General features: G+C 40.7%; 1 protein-coding gene across 1 annotated transcript in view; it reads right to left on the minus strand.

Annotated features, from left to right (window-relative positions):
- The window catches only part of ALK (ALK receptor tyrosine kinase), a 751,958-nt gene that overhangs the window by 494,699 nt on the left and 230,281 nt on the right, over positions 1-26,978 (minus strand). Inside the window, exon 3 of the mRNA XM_007971055.3 lies at positions 20,411-20,575. Coding sequence (XP_007969246.3) covers positions 20,411-20,575 — 165 coding nt within the window. The remainder of the gene's footprint in view (positions 1-20,410; positions 20,576-26,978) is intronic.

Genomic DNA, 26,978 nt, shown 5'->3' on the forward strand with positions numbered 1-26,978 from the left:
AATTTCAGTTTTTCCAGTGTGAAATTGTGAATGAGGAAAGATTTTCTGTGAACTTATTGCCAGGAAGATTGTGGGGTAGGGGTGTCACAGATGCGAAAGTCTGATTCTCCTACCATTTGCTTAGAATATTTTCACGTCTCTGTGGTTCTGGGACCTGTCTGATCCTCATGTTTGAATTTCAAGTGTTGCTAGTGAAAATCTCAATGCTTTGGTTTTGATTTTCTACAGGGTGGGGGGACTAAAACCAGCTTGCTTCTACATCACCATTTTCAAACTGGAAGTCCCCTTTTCTTAATAGAAAGTAAATAAGCATTTTTAGATATAAATATTTTAAATTTTACTTTTTTAGTTTTTAATTACAAAATAAATAAGTAAAAAAATTCTAATGATACAAAAATGTATTCTCCTCCTAGTTTCCCAACCAAAATTCTACTCTCCAAAAGTAACTGACAATAATAGTTTGGTATATATGCTTCAAGAACATTTTCTATACCTAAATTACACATAAGCCAAAATGAGGCTATAATATGAATACTGTTTAACAACCTACATTTTCATTTGAGTATATCAATATTTTTCCATGTTAGCATATATAATATTTATTTAAAAATTTTAAAAATATACATTGCTTTTGTAATTAAATTTGTTATGGATCAATCCTAATTAATTTGGCCAGTTGGCTGTTGATGGACATTTAAAGCAGATTCATATTTTCCCCATTCCACATAATTATGACAATGAACTGTAATAATATTTAAACAACTATTGAAAATCAAGTGAGGAAAAGAGGGACAACTGTGAGATCCTGAGAGTTTCCTCTTAAAGGCAGCCTGCTTCTCCCTTTTCCTTTGCCCCCAGCCTTCCCTACCAGCAAAACCTGATAGGACAGAGACCAGGGGGAGGTCCCAGCCCTCATTACCTTGAAGGATGGGATGGCCCAGGGGAACATCTTTCCCTCATCCAGTGTGAAAATCACCTGTGAAATTTTTTTTCTTTTTTTTTTTTTTTTTTTTTTTTTTTTGAGACGGAGTCTCGCTCTGTCACCCAGACTGGAGTGCAGTGGCCGGATCTCAGCTCACTGCAAGCTCCGCCTCCCGGGTTCACGCCATTCACCTGCCTCAGCCTCCCGAGTAGCTGGGACTACAGGCGCCCGCCACCTCGCCCGGCTAGTTTTTTTTGTATTTTTTAGTAGAGGCGGGGTTTCACCGTGTTAGCCAGGATGGTCTCGATCTCCTGACCTCGTGATCCTCCCGTCTCGGCCTCCCAAAGTGCTGGGATTACAGGCTTGAGCCACCGCGCCCGGCCCTAAATTTTTTTTCTTAGATACTGAAAGTTATAGCTGGTCCATACTGCTGCTTACATGCTGTATGTCTTTGGACAATTCTTTACCTTCTTTGCAGCTCAGTTTGTTTATTTACAAAATAATGAGTATACCTTTCTGAGTATACCTATTGCTGCTGTTTATTATTGATTATTTCCTGTGTAGCAAACACTGTGCCAATGTGACATTTAGTGCATTATTATGTTTAATTCTTATTAAATCCCCTTGAGGTAAGTTTTATAAATCTTATTTTTAAAAATTTTTTGTAGAGATGGGGTCCCTCTATATTGACCAGACTGGTCTTGAACTCGTGGCATGAAGCAATCCTCCCGCATTGGCCTCCCAAACTGCTGGGATTACAGGTGTGATTTGTGACACCTGGCCTGAATCTTATTTTTTAATTCAGATTTTAGTCTTATTATTGATTTGTAAGAGTTTTTTATATATTATGGATACAATTTTGTATGCAATGTATGATTGACAAATTTTTCTCCCAGTCTTGTGGCTTGACTTTTCATTTTCCTAATGGTGTCTTTTAGAACACAAAAGTTTTAAATTTTGATGAAGCACAATTTATCAATGTCTTTTATTCATTATGATTTTAGTGTCATACCTAAAAACGTTTTTCCCCACCCAAGGTCACAAAGATGTTCTGCCATTTTCATTTTCTTGGGTAGAAACTTGTATAGTTTTGGCTCTTACATTTTGAGTGAATTTTTGTGTATGGTGTGAGGTCATAGTTTAAGTTCATTTTTTTTGTATATGAATATCCAATTATTCCAGAACCATTTCTTTTACCTCAGGCACCTTTGTCAAAAATCAGCTGATTATAAATTAAAAATGTATTTCTGGACTCTCAATTCTGTTCCATTGATATATAAGCCCCTCCTTTCTTTAACATCACACTGTTTTCATTACTTTGGCTTTACAGTAAGTTTTGAAATCAGGTAGTAGAAGTTCTCCAAATTTGTTCCTTGAAAAAATATTGTGTCTATTGCAGGTCTTTTCCATATAAATTTTAAGTTACAAAATGAAAAAGCCTGCTGGAATTTTGATAGCAATTACATTAAGCTTATTGATCAATGTGGGGATAAATGCCATCTTGAAGCTATTGATATTTTAAATTCCAAAAATAGAATGTCTCTTTTTAAAGTTATATTATCTTTAATTTCAGCAATCTGCAATTTTTAGCATATACAGCTTGCACTTGTTTTGTTAAATTTTTTTCTAATTATTTTCTTCTTTTTGATGATCTTGTCAGAATTGCTTTCTTAATTCCCTTTTGGAAATTGTTGTTAGAACATAGAAATACAGTTAATTTTTTAATATTGATTTTGTATCTGTGGCCTTGGTAAATTCATCTGTTTGTTAAATTAGTTTTCATTTTTTTGTGACTTTGTTTGGGATTTTCTACCTAAAAATCATCTTATCTGCTAATAAAGGCAATTTTATTTTATCCTTTTCAATCTGTATATCTGCATGTTTTCAGTTCCCTCCCTCCCTCTTTATTTTATCCTTTCCAATCGTATATCTGCATGTTTTTGGTCCCCTCCCTCCCTTCCCTCCTTCCTTCCTCCCTTCCTTCCTCCTTCTCTCCTTCCGTCCCTCTCCCCTCCCCCATTCCTTCTCCCCTCCCATCCCTTTCCCTTCCTTTGTATTGGCTAGGTTCAGTCACTACAAGAGATGAAAACAAATATTTTTCCCTTATTCTTAATATTGGAGAAAAGTTTTGTCTTTCATTATTAACTATATTGTTTGTTAGGTATGGGCTTTTCACAGGTGCTCTTTATTAGGTTAAGGAAATTCCCTTCTATTCCTAGTACACAGAGAAATTTGATCATGAGTGGATGTTGGATTTTATCAACTGCCTTTTCTGTGTTTATTGAGGTAGCCAAATGGCCTATGTACTTTATCCTGTTAACATGATGCATTACATCAATTGTTTTTGGGATATTAAACCAACCTTGCAATCCTAAATAAATTCCACTTGGTTATAGTGTATCATCCTTTTCATACATTGTTAAATATGGTTTGTAATATTTTGTTAAGAATTTTTGCACCCATCTTTTATGAGGTATATTGATCAGGGATTTTCTTTCCTTGTCACATCTATTTTCCTAGACTTAAGATCAGGGGAATAGTGAGTGGCCTCACAGAATGAGTTGGGAAGTATTCATTCCCTTATTTCTAAAAGAATATGTCAAGAATTGGAATAATTTCTTCTTCAAGTATTTGGTAGAATTCCTCAATGAAGGCATCTGGGTCTGGACTTTTCCTTTGGGGTAGATTTTTAATTACTAATTCAAGTCTTTACTTGTTATAAGTCTATTCAGATTTTAATATTTTTTCCTGAATTGGTTCTGGTAATTTGTGTATCTCTAGAAATTTATCCATTTTATCTAAGTTGTCATATATTGTCATATCTAAGTTGTCATATATTGGCAAAAGGATGTTTAGTTTCCCTTACAATCTTTTAAATTCTTTAGGGTCAAGAGTGATGGTCCCTCATTTATTCCTGAATTAGTAACGTGTCTTCTCTTTCACTTGATTAATCTAATAAAAGGTTTATCAATTTTGTTACTCTTTTCAAATAACCAATTTTTGGTTTCAATGATTCTTACTATTGCTTTTTTATTTCATGGATTTCTACTCAATCTTTATTTCCTTTCTTCTGCATGCTTTGTTAACATTGCATGTTTTCATTGATTTTTCTAATTTCTTAAAGTACAAACTTAGGTTATAGATTTGAGACTTTACTCTTTTTCTAATATAGGCATTCAAAGCTATACTTTTTTCCCTCTGAGCACTTTTAAATTTCATCTCATAAGTTTTAATATGTTTTAAATTAATTTTCATTCATGTGAAATATTTTCTATTTCCCATGTGATTGATTTTTTCTTTGATGTTTATTTAGAAGTTCATTACTTAATTTCCTAATATTCAGGGATTTCTCAGATTTATTTCAGTGGCCAACTTTTAATTTGTTTTATTGTGATTGAAGGATATACTTTTTAAATTTTACTTGCATAATGTTAATTTTAATTAAATTTAAATTTAATTAATTTTAATTTTACTTATATAATACTAATTTTTATTGGTATAATTTTAATCCATATAAATTTATGACTTGCTTTATGGCCTACCATATGGTCTATATTGAAGAAAGTTCTCTGTATACTTGAAAGGATTGTATTATGTAGTCATTAGATAGAAAGGTGTCTATTTGTCAGTTAGGTTGAGTTGGTTGATATTATTGCTCAAATCTTCTATATCCTTCTTTATCCAGTTGTTCTACTATTGGAAGTTATTGAAATCTCCAACTATAATTGTTGAATTGTCTTGCCTTCCCTTTCAGTTCTGACAGTTTTGCTTCATGTGTTTTGAGGCCCTGTTGTTTGATGCACATACATTTATAATTGTTATCTCTTCCTGGTGAATTGACATTTTTATCATTATAAAATGTATTTCTAGTATATTTTTTATCTTAATTTTATCTGATGTTAATACAAGCACTCCAGCTTTCTTTTGGTTAATTGTTTGCATGATATCTCTTTTCCTATCCTTTTGCTTTCAATCTATTTGAGTATTTGAGTCTAAAGTGTCCCTCTTCTAGAAAACATATATTTCATCTTCCTTTTCATGTAGTCCGACAGTCTCTGATCTCCTGTGTTTTTTGTTCCTATCTTTCTTCCTTGCTTTTTCAACACTGAATACTTTTGAGTGTACCATTTGAAATTGCTTATTTCTTTTCTTTCATTTCTTCCTTTGTTTCCTCCTTGCTTTTTCTTTCTTTTCTCTCAGTTTCTTTTTCTTACATTTTGGAGTTATTTTCCTAGTGATTGCTCTAAAAATTACAACATGCATCTTAGTTTATCACAGTCTACTTCAGATTAATATTACTTAATTTTACTAAAATATAGAAATTTTGCTCCAATATAATTTTATTTTTTCTCCATTTTTTGTGCTGTTATTGTCCTATATACATCTATATATGTTATCAACCCAACAATATAGTGTTATAATTGCGGATTTATATAATTTTATGTCTTTTAAGATGTTAAGAGAATAAGAAAAAGGTTGTTTGAGCCTTTTATATTAACCCATACGTTTACCATTTCTGGTACTCTTTATTTCTCCCCATGGATTCAGGTTAGCCCCTGGTATTATTCATTTCAGCCTGAAAGACTTCCTTTAGTATTTATTGTAAAGCAGGTCAGCTGGCAACAAATTCTCTTTGTTTTTCTGGGAATTATTTGTTTTGTCTTTATTTTTAAAGGTTAGTTTTGCTTGATATCAAAATCTTGTTGATATTTTTCTTATCTTTCAACATGTTAGAATATGTATTCCACTGTCTTTTAGTCTTTAGTGTTTCAAATAAGAAGTCAGCCATTAATCATTTCAATATTCCCTGTACACGATATGCTATTTTGCTCTTGCTGCTTTAAGATCTTTGGTGGCACTTAACAATATGATGATTATATGTCTAGATGTAGATCTCATCGTATTTATTCGAGTTTTTCTGAGGCACTTGGATGTGTAAACTGATTTTTCTTTCACCAAATTTGGCAAGTTTTAGGCCATTATTTCTTCAAAAAAATTTTGCCCCCCTTTTCTTTTCTCTCTTACAGGACTTCTATTAAACACATATAACACTTGATGTTGTCCCGGGGTTTCTTAGGATCTGAACATTTTTCTTAAAACATTTCTCTCTCTGTTCTTCAGGTTGAAAAATTTATACTGGCTTGTCTTCACATTTTATTTCTTCTGCTTCTTAAATCTGCTGTTGAGCTGGACTAGTGAATTCTCCATTTTAGTTACCGCATTTTCCAACTCAAGATTTTCTCCATTTTAGTTACTGCATTTTCCAACTCAAGATTTTCCATTTCGGTTTCTTTTTAAAAGATTTTTATCTGTCCCGTCAAATTCTCATTTTTTTTGGTTATTATTGCTCATTATTGTCATGCTGTTCTTTACTTCTTTAAACTTTTTTGTTGTTTTTAATTGAATATATTCACAATAGCTACTTTTAAGGTTTTGTTTTCTAAATCCAATATTTAAGGACATTCAGAAAGTTTCTATTAGCTTTTTGTTTTCTTGAGTATGAGTCATATTGTATTATTTCTTTGCATATATCCTCATTTTTGCTAAAACTGAACATTTTGGATATTACAGCAATTCTGGATTCTGATATTTCCCCCTGAAGACAGCCACAGGTTCTTTTCTTGTTCTTACAGTTGTTTTATTTTGCTATCTTTGTTAGTTTTGTTTCTTCGTTTAGTATGTTGGCTGGGTTCTATCTGTGAAGTCTGTCTTCCCCACAGTGTGTGGAGGCTGATGTCTCTGTTGATTCTTTTTCTGGTGCGTATTTTTATTTTTACTTTTTTAATAAAAAAGAGATGGGGTCTTGCTATGTTGCCCAGGCTGCCCAGGCTGGAGTGCAGGGGCTATTCATAGGCATGATCTCACTACTGATCAGCAAAGTAGTTTTGACCTGCTTTGTTTACAACCTATCCAGTTCATCCTTCTTTAGGCAACCTGGTAGTCCCCCGCTCCTGGGAGGTCACCATATTGATGCCAAACTCAGTGCAGACACTTATCAGCATAGCACACTACAGCTTAGATCTCCTGGGTTTAAGCATTCTTTCTGCCTCAGCCGCTCGAGTAGCTGGGACTACAGGCATGTGCCACCATACCCAGCTGTTTTGATTTTTAAGCCTGGATTTCTATGGGTAGTTCCTATGTTCCTTAGTGACTGGCAAATGTTTTTATAGATGATGTTCTTATACTCCTTAAGTCAGTAAGACTTCTGTCATCTGTCAATAGATCTGTGTATAGGTAAGATAATGCGTTTCTTTTCTTTTTTTGTGTATGTCAGGTCTTAAAAATTTGGAGGAGGAATGCAGTTTAATGTTCAGGCTGTTGAGTTCTTGTGTGTCTGCTCTGCATATACACAACCTTAGGACTGGCTAAAAGGCTGTGGCTACCTCAGACTCTGTCCCATCTCCATTGGGAATATATGCAGTCATAAATGGAACCTCAGACTAGTAGAGTAGTTCTTGCCCTATCCCAGCCCCATCCCACTTCCCTCTGAGATGATCACTTTCACCTACAACCCCATTGGACATGCACATTGCCCCTTTCCCCCTCAACCTCATCTTTATTTCACTCCACCTGGACACCTGATTTCCTTCCAAAGGACACTGAGTTTTCATCCTGTCTTTGATCTCAGGAGCACAGAACCCAGTTGATCCAGTTTACTTAAAAATATTACTCAATGTAATACTTTCCTCATTCCCACAGGCTTCTGGAATTCACCTCTCTTACTAATTTAGACAACTAAGCTTGTTTCTCTAGCAAGCAATGTTTCTTAAATTTGTCCTTAAATATGCGTCACACAAAAGACCAACAGGTGTCTGAATTTGTTTTTATTAGTAGGGCCAGCCCATTCCGTCTGAATGTCAGCCAATCTTGCTGGTTCTGCCTATTCCATTTCCAGAGTTGTTGATAGGAAGAATACTTCAGGCTTTCGAGGGCAAAGAGATTGAGGAGGGAAGGGGAAGAGAGAACACAGGGATAGGAGAGAGATGGAAAAGTAACATACAGCAAAAGTAAGAGAAATGAATGAAGCACTCATTTGAGGGCTGGGCAATTATGGGTTCTCTCTAGAGAACTGCCTAGCCAAAAGCACTGAGACTCCTGTCTTCTCTCAAATCCTCATTTTGAAAGCATTAATTATTTTGATGACTCTATTTTTTAATATTCCCAGTGCTCTGACCTATTTTATAGTTAAAGGCTCCAAATAGGATATAATCTGTGTTTGGAGCTTGGACATGGGAGAGATAGCAGTGACTGTACAGAGTTCTCCCACACTGCACTGCCTGGGTACATACCACTATAGAATGAATTCCTTTGGGTATCAGTGTATTGTCTTAATAAATGAAGAAGAATAAATCTTAGGAGAGGAAGATTATTTAACCTACATAATGATACTTTAATAATACTTTATGTTTGTTTAGCTGAAGTAATGTTGGAGATAAGGGGATTAAACAGGGGCATCCTAAGCTGTTGTTGCAGAAGTAAATTTAATGTCTATCTACTTTAGCATCATGGCAATATATAATCGAAAGACTATTCTCATTGTAGGCACCTTACCTAAGAATAATTCATCATTCTTAGCACAATATTTCAAATACCTCTTTTATTGCCTCTACGTGCAGCCTCTAAATGCTGATCACAACAGAAAGAAGGAAGTTGCCAAATATAACACAAATACAGGTCAGGGTGCTCCAGAAAAGAGACACAGGGAGCTGCCACACTATGTATGCTATTAGTTTCATTAACAAGTAAATACAGCATCTTGCATATTTCCAAATAATAACAGCTTCCACAAGAATCAATTAGGAAAGGAGTATTACTCAACACATGTACTTTGACCAAGCATGAAAGCTGGGCATGGTGGCTCACACCTGTAATCCCAGCACTTTGGTAGACCAAGGCAGGAGGATCATTTGAGGTCAGGAGTTTGAGACCAGCCTGGTCAACATGATGAAACCCCATCTCCACTAAAAATACAAAAATTAGCTGGGTGTGGTGGCATGCACCTGTAGTCCCAGCTACTTGGGAAGCAGAGGCAGGAGAGTAGCTTGAACCCAGGAGGCAGAGGTTACAGTGAACTGAGATGGCATCACTGCACTCCAGCCTGGGCGACAGAGTAAGACTCTGTCTCAAGAAAGAAAAAAAAAAAAAGCATGCCTAGCAATCAGTAGTAAGGATCCCAAAGCAAGATGGAGAAAACTCAAAGTGGACCATAATGCATTAGATAAGAATAACCTGACCACAGCCTTTGCCATGCGGGTTAAAGGTCCTCACTAATCACTTAGTAGAAAGAGCTGGACAATGAGATCTGAAGCCCTGTGTATGTATTCTTTCAAGCTTGCTGCACTTCCATTTGTAAATGTGCACGATTAGTGCCTCAGGTGAGGGCTCCTCATTCTCAGCATATCCTTTGTCATGTCCAAAATTCCTGAGTTTAACCCACCCCACTTCCCCAGATATGATGTTATATGTGAATGCCTGGGCCCAATAAGCCTGTTTTGTAGGGTCAAGATCCTTACAGCAAGACAGAGAAGCACCGCTTGCTTCAGGCTGCTGTGGCTGGATGGCTGCTGTCAGGCAGGGCTGCATGTTACTCTACTATGCCATTTTCCTGTTTACAGAATGGTCTCTTGTGCATTATTTTGATTGATTTTTATAACAAGTCAGGAAAGGGAGCCACAGAGGTAAAATGACCCCCAGATCCCTCTTCAACTTACATTGAACCAGGCTTTCTCCATCTTGAAAGAGTAAAGATTATCTTTCCACTCTAAGTAGAATAATTCTGTAGTTATCCCCATTCAAGGGAATTTTATTTTATTCTTTTTTGCAAGGTCCTGGCTTTCTTTCAAATCTCTTCAAGCATAAATTCAGAGTGGTTCATGGCTTTTCTTAAGCAGAGCCCATTTTTCTTTAGGATGTGTCTTATCTATATTATTTGATATATAGAAATCAGTGAGGCTAAAAAACTCAGATAACACTCATAAAAGCTTCTTAACACGAGGAAGTAAGGAAAGCAAAAAGACAGCTCCACATTCTTTCATAGGTGATCTAGTCCCACCCACTCAATTCACCAATTAAGAGACTGAGGTCTGAAGTCACGTGACAACCAACGGCCAACCCAGCACTCAACTCTCAGCACAGTGCTCCTTTCATTTCTAAAAGGGCAGGGAAGTTATAAACAGCTTAGCTGGTGCAGTAACCAATTCCACTTCCTCACATGGATTGCATCTCTGTGTGGCCGGGATGGATGGTAAGTTTTAGGCTGCAGCTGCCTTGGGCAGCACTCCTCAACCCGGCCATCTGCAAAGAAGACACAGGTAACAGTGGGCTTCCCAAGATCCCTCTGAAGACACTGCACTTCCAGACACCCCAATTGATGTAATTTGGTTGTGTCATAGAACAAAGCGGATACCCCAGTATTGCTGGTATCTGGGTGATGCTCCGAACTTCTGAATATACTGCCAGATATCTAATGAGGGTAAGTCTTCTGTAGGCACAGGCCTGGGAAACATTGTGCTTTAACAAGAGCTTGTTGTAACGGTTAGAACGTTAAGACTGGGTGTTCAAAAACTGGAATTGAGTATCTGATTCTGCAATATACTGACTTTGCAGATTTGAACCTCTCACTTCATCTCTCCAAGCTTCTAACTATAGGTCAAGAAATATTTAATGAATGCCTATTTTATACTGAGGCTTAGGCTAGGCTCTTGGAACATTGTAATGAATGAGAAAGATTCAGTTTCCTCTCTTTGAAACTTACTCGTTCAACTTAGGTTATCATCTATAAATTCGGAATACTGATAATACTTATCTTGCTATGTTATAGGAATCAATTGTGACTGTGGCTGGAGAAGCACTTTACCATCTGCAACTCTTACTAGTTTCATTTAGAACAGGAAACAGGGCTCATTTCTGAGCCAGTTGGCAGCTCACCCCAACCCGTGTGTGTGTAGTTTCACTGCTTCCTCCAACCACCCCAGACAGGAGCTTCATAGAAAGCAAGCTCTTGGCAGCTGTTACAGCTCTTGCAGGCTCTCTCCACAGGTAAAGTAGTAGCCTTACCCCAGGTACAACATTTCTAGCAACTGGCCTTCTCCGGGACCCTCCCTGGGGGTACTTTCGGTACTTCTTGCCCTACAAGAGCCAAACTCCCAGATGCATCTCCTTATTTCTGGCCTCAGCTCTTGTCCTCTTGGGTATTTCTGTCCCATTTCTGTCCATAGAGAAGTTTATTCTGTTTACAGTGGAGGAGACAGTTTAAGGACTGCATTTTCAGCCAGAATTCACTGGATACCTTCAATGTATCTAAGTCAGTTTGTCTTGAAGTCTTCTCAGCCCTGATCCTTCTAGAGTCACGTCCCAGGTAAGCCCTGGCCCTCGCCCCCAGAGCATGTCAATTTTCCTGCCAACTTGGTCAAGACTAGCTGTGTTAGTATCCTATTGCTTCAGTAACAAGTTACCAGAAAGTAGGAGGCTGAAAATGACACAACTGTATTATCTTTTAGTTCTGCAGGTCAGAAGTATAAAATGGGTTGGTAGAACTGCGTTCCTTCCAGATGAGCTTCCGGGTAGAATCCATGTCCTCTTCTTTTCCAGCCCTTAGAGGCCACCTCCATTCTTCCTCTCATGGCTTCTTCCTCCATTTTCAAAGCCAGCAATGTAACCTCCTTAAATCTCCATTTCTCTCTGATCTTTGCTTCCTTCTTCACATTCCTTCTCTGATACTGACTCTCCCGCCTCCCTCCTTCCCTTTTAAGGACCGCTGTGATTCCACTGGGTCAACCCAGATCATCCAAGACAATCTCATCTGCAAAGTCTCTTTTGCCCTATAAAGTAACATCTTCACAGGTTCTAGGGATTGGGACATCTTGTTGGGGGCTAGAGGAAGCATTAATTTGCCAATACTAGTTTTTAGTTCTATGCTATGATCCCTCCTCAGGCTCCCAAACCTCTGGAATCTAATTTGACAAGTTCAGCTGCTGTGATGGGCCGGGAGTTCCTCTCTCCCTCCTCCAGAGAAAATACTGGGGTTTCTGGAGGTAATGATTCTATCTTGGCACTGTGGTACAAAGGGTGACCTGAATCACTGGGCTGTTTAGATTCCAGAAATCATGGCCAAACCTTAGGAGGTGGGTCTCTCTCTCTGGGTTGGTAGAGATTTCTGTGTCTCACAGGTTTTGTGCCAGGTATTTGGCCATCATTTGTATTGGATATGCCTAACCCTTGTCTTAGAGCAGGAAATGGCCTTATTGACCATCTAGTCTAAGATATTACCTAACAGATGAGGAACCCAAAACCCAGAGAAGTAAAGTGATGCTCCTAATGGCAGAGCTGGGGCCAGAGCCAGGCCTCTGCTTCCCTAGCCAGTCCTTCTTTCCTTGCTCCACATGCCTAGCTCCCCATCTCCCTGTGGGCAGAACCATGAGGTTCAGTTAGGAGGGGTTCCATGTTCACCGGACATCTATAATCCATCCCAGCACCCCAGGAGAGGCCTGTCCTGATGGGGAGGTGAATAGTACTTCCCTGGAAGTTCCACCCCTGAGGCAAGAATGCCACTCATTAAGGCAACCTTTCTCAGGAGCCCAAACTCCAGCTGCTAGTTGTATCAGAATCACATTAGATGGAAAGAATCATACGTCACAACTTGTTGATGTGATTGCTCAAGGGTCCAGATCTAAGGGCCAGGGACCATATTGCTTAAGAGACGAGTGACATGCTTCTGCAAACAGAACCAGAGAACTAATGTGGGCTTTCCTGGTGAATTCCAGAAGACGGGCAGGGATAAAAGGACACACATCCACCCAGTGACCTTAGTGTGATGAGAAATCATGCTCAAATGAAAAGCATGAGCACCCAGAGTCCTCTTGGTAAGTCTGCAGGGGCAAAAACTGAACTGAAGTGGGTGTGTTTCTGTACTCTTACTAAGATGCTGGATTTGGCTGCTGGGTATATTCCTGAGCCTGCTGCATACTTATTTTCCACATTTCCCTCTTCCTACCCTTCAAGGATAAGCCAGGCAGAAAGAGGTAGGGGGTGGGGTGCTCTGGACTTGGGAGCCCAAACCAGCTGCCAATGTGCTGTCCCTAGGCAGGCAGGCAGGAAAATAACCTGCTTGTCTGTCTGCTTGCCTACTGCATCCTAGCCAGAATTTTTGGATGGGCTTTCTTGACTGTGGTTGTGGCACAAAATAGTTAACATTTTTCACCCAAAGTCTAAGATAACTCAATAGAATATAGTCTCGAATGAGAATTTTTGATCCCTTTGTATTAAAAATAATAGCATGTTTTATCTTATTATAAAAATAATACATGTCAATGAACTCAAATTTGGAAAATAGCAAAAGCAACAGAAGGAAATGAAAATCACTAATAATTAATCTATCTAGAAATAACTTCTTCTACTATGTTGGTATATTTCCTTATGGACTTTTTCCTTATGTACATAGTTTTTTTCTTTTACAAACAACTTCTACTACACACATTCTTTAACTTGTTTTTTATAATAGGTTCCAAATACTTTCCCATATTATTCAATATTTTTACAAAGTATACCTGTAATTGTGTTATAATATTTTAGGTATACTGTATTTTATTTAATTAATTCCTTATTTTAGGCATTTAAATTATTTCTAGTTTTCACCATCATAAACAGCACCAAGACAGTTTTTTAGATAAGCCAGTAGGAAATATTGGTTGCAGCCTGTATCTTAGGTATGTCACTTGAAATGAAAACATGAATTTCTATAAAGATATCTCTTGACTTTGGAGAGTTAGTGTTGTCAGTAGCACTCAACCAAGAAGTTATTTCTTTCCTCTCCAAACGATGCAGATTCTGAGAAAAGAGGATAAAGGTCTTTGAAACTTAAGAGGGAACACAGGGGCTAGAGCTGTGTGTGAGGCCTTCCTGGTGAAGGAGTCCCTGGCCAGCACAGCCCATGTAATGGGAAGAGAGTGTACAGGGAGAACCCTGCCCCAAAAATGCTCCTTAAAGGACTGGAAAAGGGACAGAGATATCGGGAACCTTAGGGCCAGGGTGAGATGACTTAACAAACAAGGAAGTCTGATTCCATTTATAGAGGACAGATGTGTGGCTCTAATTATATTTATTTTATCTAAAAAAGAAAAGAAAAACCTTTGCTAATAAATAGTATTATACAATTAGGCACACAAAAGTGCATATACTTGATGAATATAACATGGTAGGAGTACATGCTCAAAAATTTTACCGATGGGGCATACAACAAAATAAAGTTTGGAGACCATTGACTTAAAGTATTAACTTGGCCATGAACACAGCAGCAAAGGAAGGGAGCTCTGAGGAGCTGCAGCCTGTGAATACCAGGCAAGGACAGTCCCAGTTTATATCACCCGGTTTGAAACAAGTGAAAAGAAAGGAACATTGTTCGGCCTGTGTGTGTCTGCATTTCTGTGTGTGTGATCAGCAGTCACTCCGATTACATTTTTCTTCTATTTCAGTTTTCTTACCTCTCCTGTTTCCCCCAACTTCAACATTCTTCTAAAACAAGAGGTTTACTAAAGGCTGTTCCTACAGACAAAGTGAAGTGTGTAATTATTGACTCCCATTAACCAGATGAACTTCAGGGTGACCACTGAACCCTGTGGGCCATAAATGTCGGACTTGAAGCCTGCATTAGCACATTTCACTCTGCAGTGGTGCAGAGCAGGGACAATGGCAGCGCTCTTGGGATAAAGATCAGTGATTCTCCAGCTCTGAAGGTCGTCCGTCTCCATCTTACTGAGAGCCTGTCTTCGTCTGTGAGGACACCTCCTGCCCTTCCTCACCTATGGAACTCGCTCTCCAGGAAGAGTGGCAAACCCATTCGCATGTAGGTATCAGAGATCCCCATCAATCAGCAAATGAAGCCTGAAGGCAGAAGTGGGTTGGCTAATGATGAGTTTCACTGATGAAGGAGGAAATGCTGGGCAGCCCTTTATCATTCCAGTAGCCTATCAATGTCTCAAAAAATCAAGAGTCAGAGGTGAGACTCAGAGTCAACTCAGCCACTTATTTGCAGCCTGCAGTGACTGTGGGTGCAAAGGAGGCTATATCCTGAGAAGGTTTTCCCACAAAGCCTGTACCTGCAGCTCAAAAGGTGACTCAGGCCCCTGCTACTCCTGGGATACAGTTCACTTGAGAAGTGTTCAGGGACCCTTTTAAGAATATGGCAAACTTTTGGGGTGGGGGAAGAAGTTGAAGAAAGGATGAGAAATGCTGGCATGAATCTGGGCTTCTCTGAACCTGTCTAATCAGACTTCCTGAAGGGTCTGAGAATTCACAGTCCACAGGTGCATGGGATCCACATGCCAACCCAGACACAGCAGGAGAAAAACCAAGGCATAGTGGGCTGAAGAGTGGCTCCCAGGGCATCTGTCCAAATCCTAACCCCAGAGTACCTGTAAAGATGACCTGATTTGAAAATAGAGTATTTGCAGATGTTATCAAGCATCCCAGAATGAGATCACGCTGGACTTAAAGGTAGACCTTCAATCTAATAACATATGTCCCATTAAGATACAGATTTCAGACAGAGACACAGGAGGCATGCCATGTGATGACAGAGGAAGAGTTTGGAGTAAGACATCTACAAGCTAAGGAATGCCAAGGATTCCTGGCAACACCAGAAGCTAGGAGTGGGGCATGGAAAGGATTTCCCTTCAGAGCCTCCGGAAGGTACTAACCCTGCAGACATCTTGATTTCATACTCTTCTAGAATGAGGAGAGAATGAATTTCTGTTGTTTAAGCCATCCGGTTTGTAAGAATTTGTTAAAACAGCCACAGGAAACGAACACACAAGGGTACAGCAGGAGTGCATCAAAAGTTTGAATGACTCCATCCTGGTGTTGCAACACCCTAGTCATGTGTGAAAGCATCCTTAGCCCCTCCAGGGCTCCAGGACGGTGTTTCACCACCTTTTGAAAACGAAGCCATGTTGATGAACAGAAGAACCTCAGTAGCAGTGCTGCATCCAGACCCTCCACCAAAACAAAACAAATCAAAGCAAAAACCTGAGAGTCGGAGCACTGGGAGAGAGTCAAGCCCATCCAGGAAGAATAGGAGCCTCCTCACTGTGGAATCTGCTTCCATCTTTCCTGTGTGTGCCTGTGAGTGAGGCGCTGGGGAGGGGGCTCTGTGGATGGGGCGAGAGTGTGTTTTCCATTTTTAAGCCAGGATTCATGCTACAGAGTAAAGTCTCGCCTTGCTGGAGAAGGAAAATACCTTGACTACGTTCCAAAACACCGGAAGCAGTTAGACATCAACATGGCCCCTGGCACTTCTTAAAAAGTCACAGAATGCCTCCATCTGATGGTTCTTCAAGATTTTATTCATTCATAATATTATGTTCCATCAAAATGATCACTTTTTATTATCTTGCTGCTCTGAATTGTATCTTCCTTATTATTCTCAGCTACAGGGGCCATAAATTAAAATCATTCAGGATTTATACACTTACAGTTCATTATCTTTGATTGGTATCATCTTGCTGCCTTTTTCTGGCCCCTCTATACCTGACAAGAAATATTGCAACAGCATCTAAATACTCTCTGATCCATGAATATTGAGTTAGAAAACAAAATAGTGACCACATCATACTAAAGGCAACCCATCCCCGCTTCTCATCTTCACCACCAGCACCCTTTCTACCAAAATGACCGAGAAACTGAGACTCTAAAGCTCTGGGAGTTAGGATTGGAATATAGGACCCTGCTTGGCCATTGTGCTGAATGGACAGGTTGTTTTCTCTTCCTTTACCTTCACTTCTTTCCCTGAAGGTCAAGGGAGTTTATTACAGTGGGCTGCTTCATGAGGAACAATGCTACTTCAGGGAAAGCTAGTGGTGTAAAGAATTGACTAAAAAAGTGACGAGAGACCCACTCCTGAAAGCTCCAAACACCTCTCAGTGTCATTACTGAAGCAGTGGAGTTTCTGGGAGGGCTGGGAGGCTCATCTCCTTGTTTCCATGACTGATCCATGCTGTGTGAGTACAGACCCCTCCATTAGACCCCAGAAAAATTAGAAGTTTCTGACAGTGGTAAGCCTCTCTTAAGCTAAGTTTGGATGTGCCCGTTCATGAAAGAGCTTGGTAAAGGAGTCTGGTGTATCCACAGCAGCTTTTGCTATGGTTGTTCACACCTCCATCCTTAGTATTGCTAACTACTACCTGATGCTAACAGTGATGACTTTTCAGAGCAATGGAAGTTGACAACATTTACTTTAAATAAATGGATATTCCAATCCTGATTAATCTAATGGGAAAGTTTCATATTCAGTGTGTGCACTGACCCTTGGAATCCAGCTTCATAAAAACAAAAGGCATTGATATGTTTCCATGCTAAGGAATGCTGAGAAGTAAAAATTTATTTATTTTCTTCCTTGTCTCCTCTTCCCCTTCTTTTTTGTTTTCTCATAGTACTCAGTATAATGTGCTCATGTCAGCAATCACAGGTAGAAGAGGAGAAACAGGTCACAAAGTGAAATGCACAATGTATTGGCACTGTTTAAAAATTTTTTTAAAGCATAAACTTTCAAAGTTATAATGTGTGACTGCGTACCATCAGTGGAATTCACGAAGAACACAATTTCCACTTGTCCCTCTCTCTTGATCTCACTGAACTGTAATCACAGTTCCACTCCTGGAATATAAATTTTTAAAAAATCTGTAGTGACCAAAAATACTTGTTTCTAGAGGTTAAATGTTGGACTCTGGAGACAGTCCTAGGGGTGGCTGAATGGGAGTAAGTCTGAATGAAAGTAAGTCAACAGTATTACAAGCCCAGCTATGCCTCAGAATCACCCAAGAAACTTACGAGAAATAAAATAAAACAGACTTCCACGAAAATTGAAGCTGCAATGGGATACTGTATTTCATTCGCCAGACAGATAAAAAAATATAGTCTGGCAATAGCAGATACTGATGAGGATGTAAAGCCATGGGGAGGAATACCAATATATCACTAGTGGGAGTACAAATTGGTGCAACCACTTTGGAAAACAGACTGGCATTAACCAATGAAATGGAAGATGCACTGACCCTCTCACCCAGCAATTCCACTCTTAGTTACATGCTCTTGCAGCAATGGTCCCCAACGTTTTTGGCACCAAGGACTAGTTTCTTGGAAGACAATTTTTCCACAGATGGTTTTGGGATGAAAATGTTCCACCTCAGATCATCAGGCATTAGATTCTCATAAGCAGCACCCAACCTAGATCCCCTGCATGCACAGTCTGTGTGTGTGCGGAGTGCACAAGAAGATTCACGTTTCTATAAGAATCTAATGCAGCAGCTGATCGGACAGGAGGCGGAGCTCAGGCAGTAATGCTGGCTCACTTGCTACTCACCTCCAGCTATGCGTCCCGTTCCTAACAGGCCTTGGACAGGTACCAGTCTGCAGCCTGGGGGTTAGGGGTCCCTGTTCTAGATAAAATCTTGAACATGTGCACCAAGAGAGATGTACAAAAATGTTTACAATAGTGTTGATGGCAATAGCAAGAACCTGGAAATAATTCAAATGTTCAATGACAGTAGAAGAGATCAATTGTGTATTTTTATGCAAAGGATGAATATAGTACCAAAAGCAAATGAATCATAGCTACATCTATCAAAGTGAACAGATCAAAGACAGTATAATCCCATTTATATACAAGGCTGAAAACATGCAAACCTAGTCAATATGTTGTTTGGAGCTATATACATAGGTAGTATAGCCATGAAAAAGAGCAAATAAGTGATTCACACAACATGTAGGAGAGTGGTTACCTTGGAGGATGAGGAAAAGTTTGTGATCTAGGTGGGATAGAGGAAACCCCAAAAAGACTGATAATGTTCAGATTCTTCAGCTTTTTGGCAGTGAGAATGCAAGTGTTGTTGGTTTTGTTGTAATCTCTAATCTATGCACGCATATTATATCCACTTTTTGCTAAATTTCCTAGTAAAAACGTAAAACACAGATACGTAGTCTCCATCTCAGATCTACTGAATCAGAATCTCAGGTTATGGGATCGAGGCAGTATTTTCCATAAGTTCTCCAGAAGAATTCTGATGTACTTTCTGGTTAAGAGCATTCACCTACACACACACACACACTACAATACCTACCAAAATCCAGATAAAAGCAGCTTAAAATATAAGTCAAGGTCAAGCAATCCCAAAAGAGTTATAAAAACAAAAAGTCAGCCCAGGAAAGTATCTAGAAAGGAAAGTCTCCTTTGGTTCTTTGATGACAAGGTAAAGGCTGAGGTGTAAGCCTGAGAGCATTAGTTGTTTTTGTGCCACCTCCAATCTCCCTCATCAGCTTACCTGAGACCTGACCTGCTAGACTCCCTAGTAGCATGAGCCTGAGATGATCTCTGTCAAGAACCTGGCCACAAAGCACGCTCTGGTCCTGGTCTTGCTACAAAGACGAAGCATGATGTGGTGGAAAGTACCCTTGTCTAGGACTCATCACAGCAGGTATTTAGACCCAGACTCACATGTACATGTTGTGTGATGTTGGGCAAGTCACTCACCCTCTCTGAGCACTAGTTTTCTTCTCTGCCCTGCCTCTCTCATTGACTGACATCCAATGAGATAGCGTAGGTGGGAATGCTTTGCAAACTGAAAAAACTACCCTGAATGTCCAATAAGCCCATTGCCATTTCAGTTATTACTTCTTCCTAAAAGCCAGGAACATAGGCTTTCAACTCTGAGTCAGTAGAGTTTTCTGGGTTCAAGACATTGGGAGCCCTAAGATTGGCTTCGTGAGACATAAAACTAGACCAGGGCTTACTGCCTCCATATCTCTCTCCAAGAAACTCAGCACAATTTAACAACTGCCCACTACTTTCCTCTGAGCCTACCTTTCCTAGGCCCTGATAATAAAGAAGAGGACATTCATAAACAGCTCAGGGCCACAGAAAGCATCACACCAAGCAAACATGTCACTTGAGTATTTATGAACGGCTTTGAAACAAACATTTAAGCCAGTTCTACAATACCTTCCAAATTAGGATTGCCAGATTTGGCAGTAAAAATAAAAATGCAGGACACTCAATTACATTTGAATTGTTTTGTATAATTGGAATAGTTTTTAGTTTAAGTGTGTTCCAACTATTGCATGAGAAACACTTATACTAAAAAATCATTTGCTGTTCATCTGAAATTCAAATTTAATGAGGTATCTTGTATTTTATCTGGCAACCCCATTTCAAATACCGATCAGCACTTTCTCTTACAGGGAAATCTGCATGGAGGAGAGTTATGAAACCCTACTTTTATTACTTGTTAAAGAATAAAGGGTTGGGCTGAACTCGAGATGGGACTTGTCTTCCTCCCTTCCTTGCATGGCCAAAGAAGCCATGGAAAGGCACAGATATTAAAAGCAGGTTTCAAAGGAAATAGAGCAGAACAGGGGTGAAGCCTCATCAGTTCAAACAGAAACAGGCATTCCAGCCTGGCCCTGACCCACCCACGACATCACCAGTGGTCTCTCCCTTACCTCTGGGCATCTCCTTAGAACGCTCTGCCTCAGGCCCATCCAGCAAGTCCATCTGGGAGGCCTCCTCGGAGGGAACACGGCGCCAGGACCAGCTCTGGTTCCTGAGGTCGTGCAGTGGAGGGGAATATTCCAGCTCACAGGGGAAGTCAAAGCTGCACTCCAGACCTGCAATAAGAGCCAAGGATCAGTGGAACAAACCATTTCCCAAATGTGGCCTTTCAGCCCCCTCCACTCCACACTAGGAGGCTGGCCTTCATCTCCTCCACACCCTTTGCCCTGTCCAGGGGAGATCAGTTGTCAATACCACAGGCCTCTGTATTGGTGAAAAGGGGCCTAAGAGAATAAAATGCGCCCTTTCTGTAACTCACATTATGGGAGATGTTCTCAGAGAAGGCAGGTAAAAAGCAGAGCTAACTAACAGGTTGAATGGTGGGAAGCTCTGCATCTTGTGAAGTTACCTGAAGACACAGAAAGGGCCTGAGGGTGAGTGGGCAGAGGCTGCCCAAGCAACACACGAGGCCTGAGTCCAACTCTGGCACTGCTTTTACCAGCCCGGTGACTCCAAGCAAGAAAACTCACCTCTCTGTCCCTTAATTCCCTCACCTGTACATTGGGCTGATAATTACCACTCAAGTTGGCCGTAAGAACTGGTGGTAAAACACACTCTCTACAAATATCTAATGTATGTGGGGCTTACAACCTAGATGATGGGTCAGAGTGAACAGGCAACCTACAGAATGGGAGAAAATGTTTGCAATCTATCCACCTGACAAAGGGCTAATATCTAGAATCTACAAAGAGCTTAAACAAATTTACAAGAAAAACAAACAAACAACCCCATCAAAAAGTGGGCAAAGGATACGAAGAGACATTTCTCAAAAGAAGAGTTATGTGGCCAACAAACATATGAAAAAAAGCTCATCATCACGGGTCATTAGAGAAATGCAAATCAAAACCACAATGAGATACCATCTCACACCAGTTAGAATGGTGATCATTAAAAAGGAAACAACAGATGCTGGTGAGGCTGTGGAGAAATAGAAATAGAAACACTTTTACACTGTTGGTAGGACTGTACATTAGTTCAACCATTGTGGAAGACAGGGTGGCGATTCCTCAAGGATCTAGAACCAGAAATACCATTTGACCCAGCAATCCCATTACTGGGTATATACCCAAAGGTTTATAAATTATTCTACTATACAGGCACATGCCTATATATGTTTATTACAGCACTGTTCACAATAGCAAAGACTTGGAACCAACCCAAAAGGCCATCAATGATAGACTGGATAAAGAAAATGTGGCAAATGTATACCATGGAATATTATGCAGCCATAAAAAATGATGAGTTCATGTCCTTTGCAGGGACATGGATGCAGCTGGAAACCATCATTCTCAGCAAACTAACACAGGAACAGAAAACCAAGCACCGCATGTTCTCACTCATAAGTGGGAGGTGAAAAATGAGAACATGTGGACACAGGGAGAGAAACATCACACACCAGGGCCTGTCGGGGGGTGGGGGTATAGGGGAGGGATAGCATTAGGAGAAATACCTAATGTAGATGACAGCTTGATGGGTGCAGCAAACCACCATTGCACGTGTATACCTATGTAACGAACCTGCACGTTCTGCACATGTATCCCAGAACTTAAAGTGTTAAAAAAAAAAAAAAAAAAAAACTCCACATGGCCTGGGAACTTCAGGACGTTTTGCAGAGGAAGATAAGGCCTGCACAAAACCAGAGCAAACCAGAACCAGTGGCCCCTGTCACCTTTAGATCATTAGCATATCATTATAATGCAAAAGTTCCCACCCATAGAAGAGAATCGCTGCCACTTTCTGCACACGTGTCATATGAAGAGGATGTTCTTGATCTGCACCTGCGTGTCTGCAGTTTTTCCCCACACAAGCTTACATAGCCTCTGACCCACGTCTAACCCTGTAACATTCCCCAGCTTCCCACTGCTCTGGAAGAAGCTGTCTTTAGAGCAAGTGCTCTCTCCTTTTCCATGCCTGGCCAGAAATACAACCTGCTTGCCGTTTTCCGTAAAAAAAAGAAAAAAGAAAAAAATGCATAAATTAAAAAAATTTAAAACCTTAGGTGATGGGTTGATAGGTGCAGCAAACCACCATGGCACACATATACCTACGTAACAAATCTACATGTTCTGCGCTTGTACCCCAGAACTTAAAGTAAAATTTAAAAAAAAAAAAATGTACTGCCTATGAAAAAATGGACCTGGTCCATATTGGATGCTCTGAAAAATGCTAGCCAGACCCTGTCCTTTCTGATTGATAAGAGAAAGGCCACAGGGAACTGGAGTTTCCTCATAGCCTGCTTTGCCAGCCCTATAATCTACCCTTCAATCTCCTGTCCAGAGAAGAGGGCCAAGGCGATGACAGTGAATCAGGGTTTATTTTCTCTTGGGGAGTGATTGGGGAGGGTCCCTGGGTAAGGAGAGAGAGAAAAGGGAGGCAGGAAGGGCCCATGCCCTGGGATGTTTTGTACTATGTTGAGCTTCCCTAGGCAGACTCTTTCTGTCCAATGATTCCACATTTGCCCCACTTTTAGGGTACATGAGCCACTCAGCTTTTCTTCCCCTTCCTTGTTCATTGTCTACTCTCCAAAGTGGCTGAAGAACTTTGCACATGGTGGGCTCTCAAAGCTGACTTACGGATTAATGGAAGATGCCAAGACACAAAACGTTCAACCATCTCTTACTTCATCCTCTCCCCAAAGCCATGGGAATAAGAAAAAAAGGGATAATGTGATAGATATTGGACAGACAATCTGAGGAATTCAGTTTGAGTCCAGGCTTGTCCAGTTACCTCTCATGTGTGAACTTTGGTTTTCTCATCTGCAAGACAAAGGGCTTACAGACTAGAAGATTCCAGGAACAAGCACCTGGTGAAACCTGGGCTGCAACTCCATCTCTGCCACTGATTTGCTGGTGACCTTGAATAAGTCACTTAACCTCTCTGGGCCTCAAGTTCCTCAAATATAAAATCTAGACCAGATATTTTCTAAAGTTCCCATTTGATTTGGCTTTTTAAACATTCCAAAGTCCATGGCCTCAGAAGAGTTATAATAGCTATGTTGATAATTCCATCTTTGTGACAGTGCTAATGGGTGCTACGTCCCAATTAGCATTTGTGCATTTTAACAGCTGCTTCTGAGGCTACTACTACCCCAATCTCCAAGACAAGTCTGGTGTTGGAAATTTCAGAATACAGTGGGGGCAGATTCTAAGGCAGGCAGCTGGTCACTGGATTGTCTTCCAATGGGTGTCCACACCCATAGACAGCTGGCCCTGCTGCAGAGTTGGGAGCAAAATATTCATGTTAACACTAAGCAAACTATTTAAGTGTAGGAGAAAAGAAAAAAAAAATCCTTCAATTATACTTCTATTGAGTGTCTTTCTGCTCCTCAGCTGCTTTCCAGGAGCTGCCATCCTTCTGGCCTTAAGGTTAATATTCCTTGCCCTTTCACGATTCAGACAACTTGCCTTCATAGTGGCAAGCTGAAATGGGTAGCTCTCACTTTGGGTTCATAGGCCACTTGCTCTACAGTTGGTGTCCCGGAACCACAGGCTGCCTTCATCTTCAAGATGTATTTGAAGACACCTGGTTTTCATAGCAGACTACAAAGAGAAAACTGGTCCAACATTTTGTACTTTGCAACACCAAAGTGACATAGGAAGGATTAGCTATGCAACATGACTAATAAGGAGAGGCGTAGCCATGAAATGTAACTCCTCTGGGGAGGGTCAAAAAGACACATCCACATTGGTGGATGTTCACGTCAGAGGAAGGGAGAGAAAGCCCCCAGCGACTCCCATCCCACATTAACAATTATCAGTGCCTTTCCCAAAGATTCAACTTCTGCAGCCATCCTCTATCTCGATTTTTCTCCTCCAATGAAAGATGACCTATGTCTATTCAAGACAGAGGTGAGGTGTGCCAACTGTCTGAGCTGTGTCCTGCCTGACAAATGTGCCCTACGTGTATTCAACAAACGGACAGTGGAATATACAGTCCCAGCACCAAGCATATTAATTCTGGGATCTTTGAACGCTGGAGAGTTTAAGTGTGATAACTGGCTGTGTTTGGGCCAGATCCTGCCTAGTAAAACAGGCTATGCAAATGTACCGATTATCAAATGAGTTCCTTCTGTAATTCTCAGTCCGCAGTAACCTCCTTTTAGCTGTTAAAGCTGTACTTTCTAGCTTTAAATAGGAATGGAGTTAATATTACTACTCATTTGGGTGAAACTGAATTGGGCTTTTCTACATTCTGATTTAATTTCTTATAAAACATGGACACAGGTTTTTCTCTCTCAAACTAGCCTCAGTGCCTCTTGGGCAATAATACTTTGGGACTTGTCTAAAACACCAGGTTAAGTCTTATTTTCCTTGGGTCTTTTCCGAGGTTCTAGACCTAGTGTGCTTCTTGAATGTCTCTCCTTCACCCTCTTCCGACTCAGTGCCTGTTAAGTAGAGACTGTAGAATCTACTTTACAGGAGGGATTCAGAGGGGTCTAGGGCTTCAGCACAGTGCTGAACCTTAAGCAACCCAACCACAGAGGCAGGTCCACACCCACCCAGGGGTAAGGGTGGGAAACTATATTCACTCAGCCCCTCCTGGCAGTCTTCCAGGCACTGTCCTTGGTGTTTTCCTTCCATCACTGTACCTCATCTTCAGAACAACACTGAGAAGTGGTTGGTTTCTTCTTCTCTCTATAGGTGAGGAAGCTGAGGCATAAAAAGTTTTCTTGCCCCCATATCAAAGGACTACCCCAAGGCAGACCCAGAGAGTGACCTAGAACTGGATAATGCGGAATATCCAGTGTTGTTCGTCTCTCCCCCCTAGTTTCAGAATCTCAATTTAGCGCTGAAGATTAAATTACACAATAGATGAGAAACCTATGAAGTGTTTTATCTTGGTTATTCTCAGACCCAAAGCCTGCAAACTTTTCTTTTTTTTTTTTTTTTTTTTTTTTTTGAGACGGAGTCTCGCTCTGTCGCCCAGGCTGGAGTGCAGTGGCACAATCTCGGCTCACTGCAAGCTCCGCCTCCCGGGTTCACACCATTCTCCTGCCTCAGCCTCCCGAGTAGCTGGGACTACAGGCGCCCGCCACTGCGCCCGGCTAATTTTTTCTATTTTTAGTAGAGACGGGGTTTCACCATGGTCTCGATCTCCTGACCTTGTGATCCGCCCACCTCGGCCTCCCAAAGTGCTGGGATTACAGGCGTGAGCCACCGCGCCCGGCCAAGCCTGCAAACTTTTCATATCTGAAAAGGCTTCTCCATGATAGGGGACACATCTATATTTTCTCAATGTCAGGCCCATTTTGCAGAATGACTGTGACCTTCAGGAGGATCCAGAGATCTTGACCTTTTTTGTTTTGACCCAAGAGAATCTGACCATTGAAAAAGAGCATTGAGAAAAAGACACACTTTCCAGGACCTGCCAATCACATACGTGAAATCACTGCCACCTACTTTCTTGTTGTTTCCATCATGGAAGAGAGGTAAGGTAATGGAACCTTCTGGAAAAGATCTGCCAGCTGAGAGGAGCGTCAAGTGCTGTGAAGGGAAAGGGCTCTAGCAGAGCAGGGAGGATGGTTCTGGGCTTGGTCCTGCACAGAGCAGCTGAGACCCCAGCAGGTCCATTTCTGTCTCTAGGCCTGTTTCTCTGCATTTGAAAGATGAAAGAAATGGAGCATGTGTCCTCCATGGTGCCCTTCATCTCTGAAGGTCAGTGATTCTATAGGCTTACCTTGGGCTGACACAACCAAACCTACAGACCATTCAGCCTGCCTCTGCTGAGGAGCTGCTGCCCCTAAACAGGGACTTGTTGTCATCCCAAGAGACAGATTTCCTATGGAAGGAGGTTGAATATACATTACACTCAATGGGGACTTGGTTTGCCTCTAGATTCTCAAAGAATTAAAAAGGAAAGTTTGGCCGGGCGCAGTGGCTCACACTTGTAATCCCAGCACTTTGGGAGGCCCAGGCAGGTGGATCACCTGAGGTCAGGAGTTAGAGATCAGCCTGACCAAAATGGAGAAACCCTGTCTCTACTAAAAATACAAAATTAGCCAGGTGTGGTGGCACATGCTTGTAATCCCAGCTACTTGGGAGGCTGAGGCAGGAGAATCTCTTGAACCCAGGAAGCTGAGGTTGTGGTGAGCCGAGACCCCCACCATTGCACTCCAGCCTGGGCAACAAGAGCAAAACTCTGTCTCAAAAAAAAAAAAAAAAAAAAAAAAAAAGGAAAGCTCGTGTAAGTTTTGTACATAATGGTTGCAGGATGAACAAGTGAGTATGTGTGCACACACCTGCACATGTGTGTGTGTGTTCATACATTTTTATGATTTGATACTCACTTCCTGAAATCTCCCAGTGCATGAATCACATTTTAAAGACTGAATTCATTAACAGTTAGCTTCTAGACACTGTTTTAGTATGAAGCACAGCCACTCAGAAGAATGTTATGGTAACTATCAGAAAACCATAGGGGTGACCCTGCCCGAAGACATACCCAGTCTCCCTTATCAAA

This window comes from Chlorocebus sabaeus, chromosome 14 (assembly GCF_047675955.1).
Source record: "Chlorocebus sabaeus isolate Y175 chromosome 14, mChlSab1.0.hap1, whole genome shotgun sequence".
NCBI classification, from domain to species: Eukaryota; Metazoa; Chordata; class Mammalia; order Primates; family Cercopithecidae; genus Chlorocebus; species Chlorocebus sabaeus.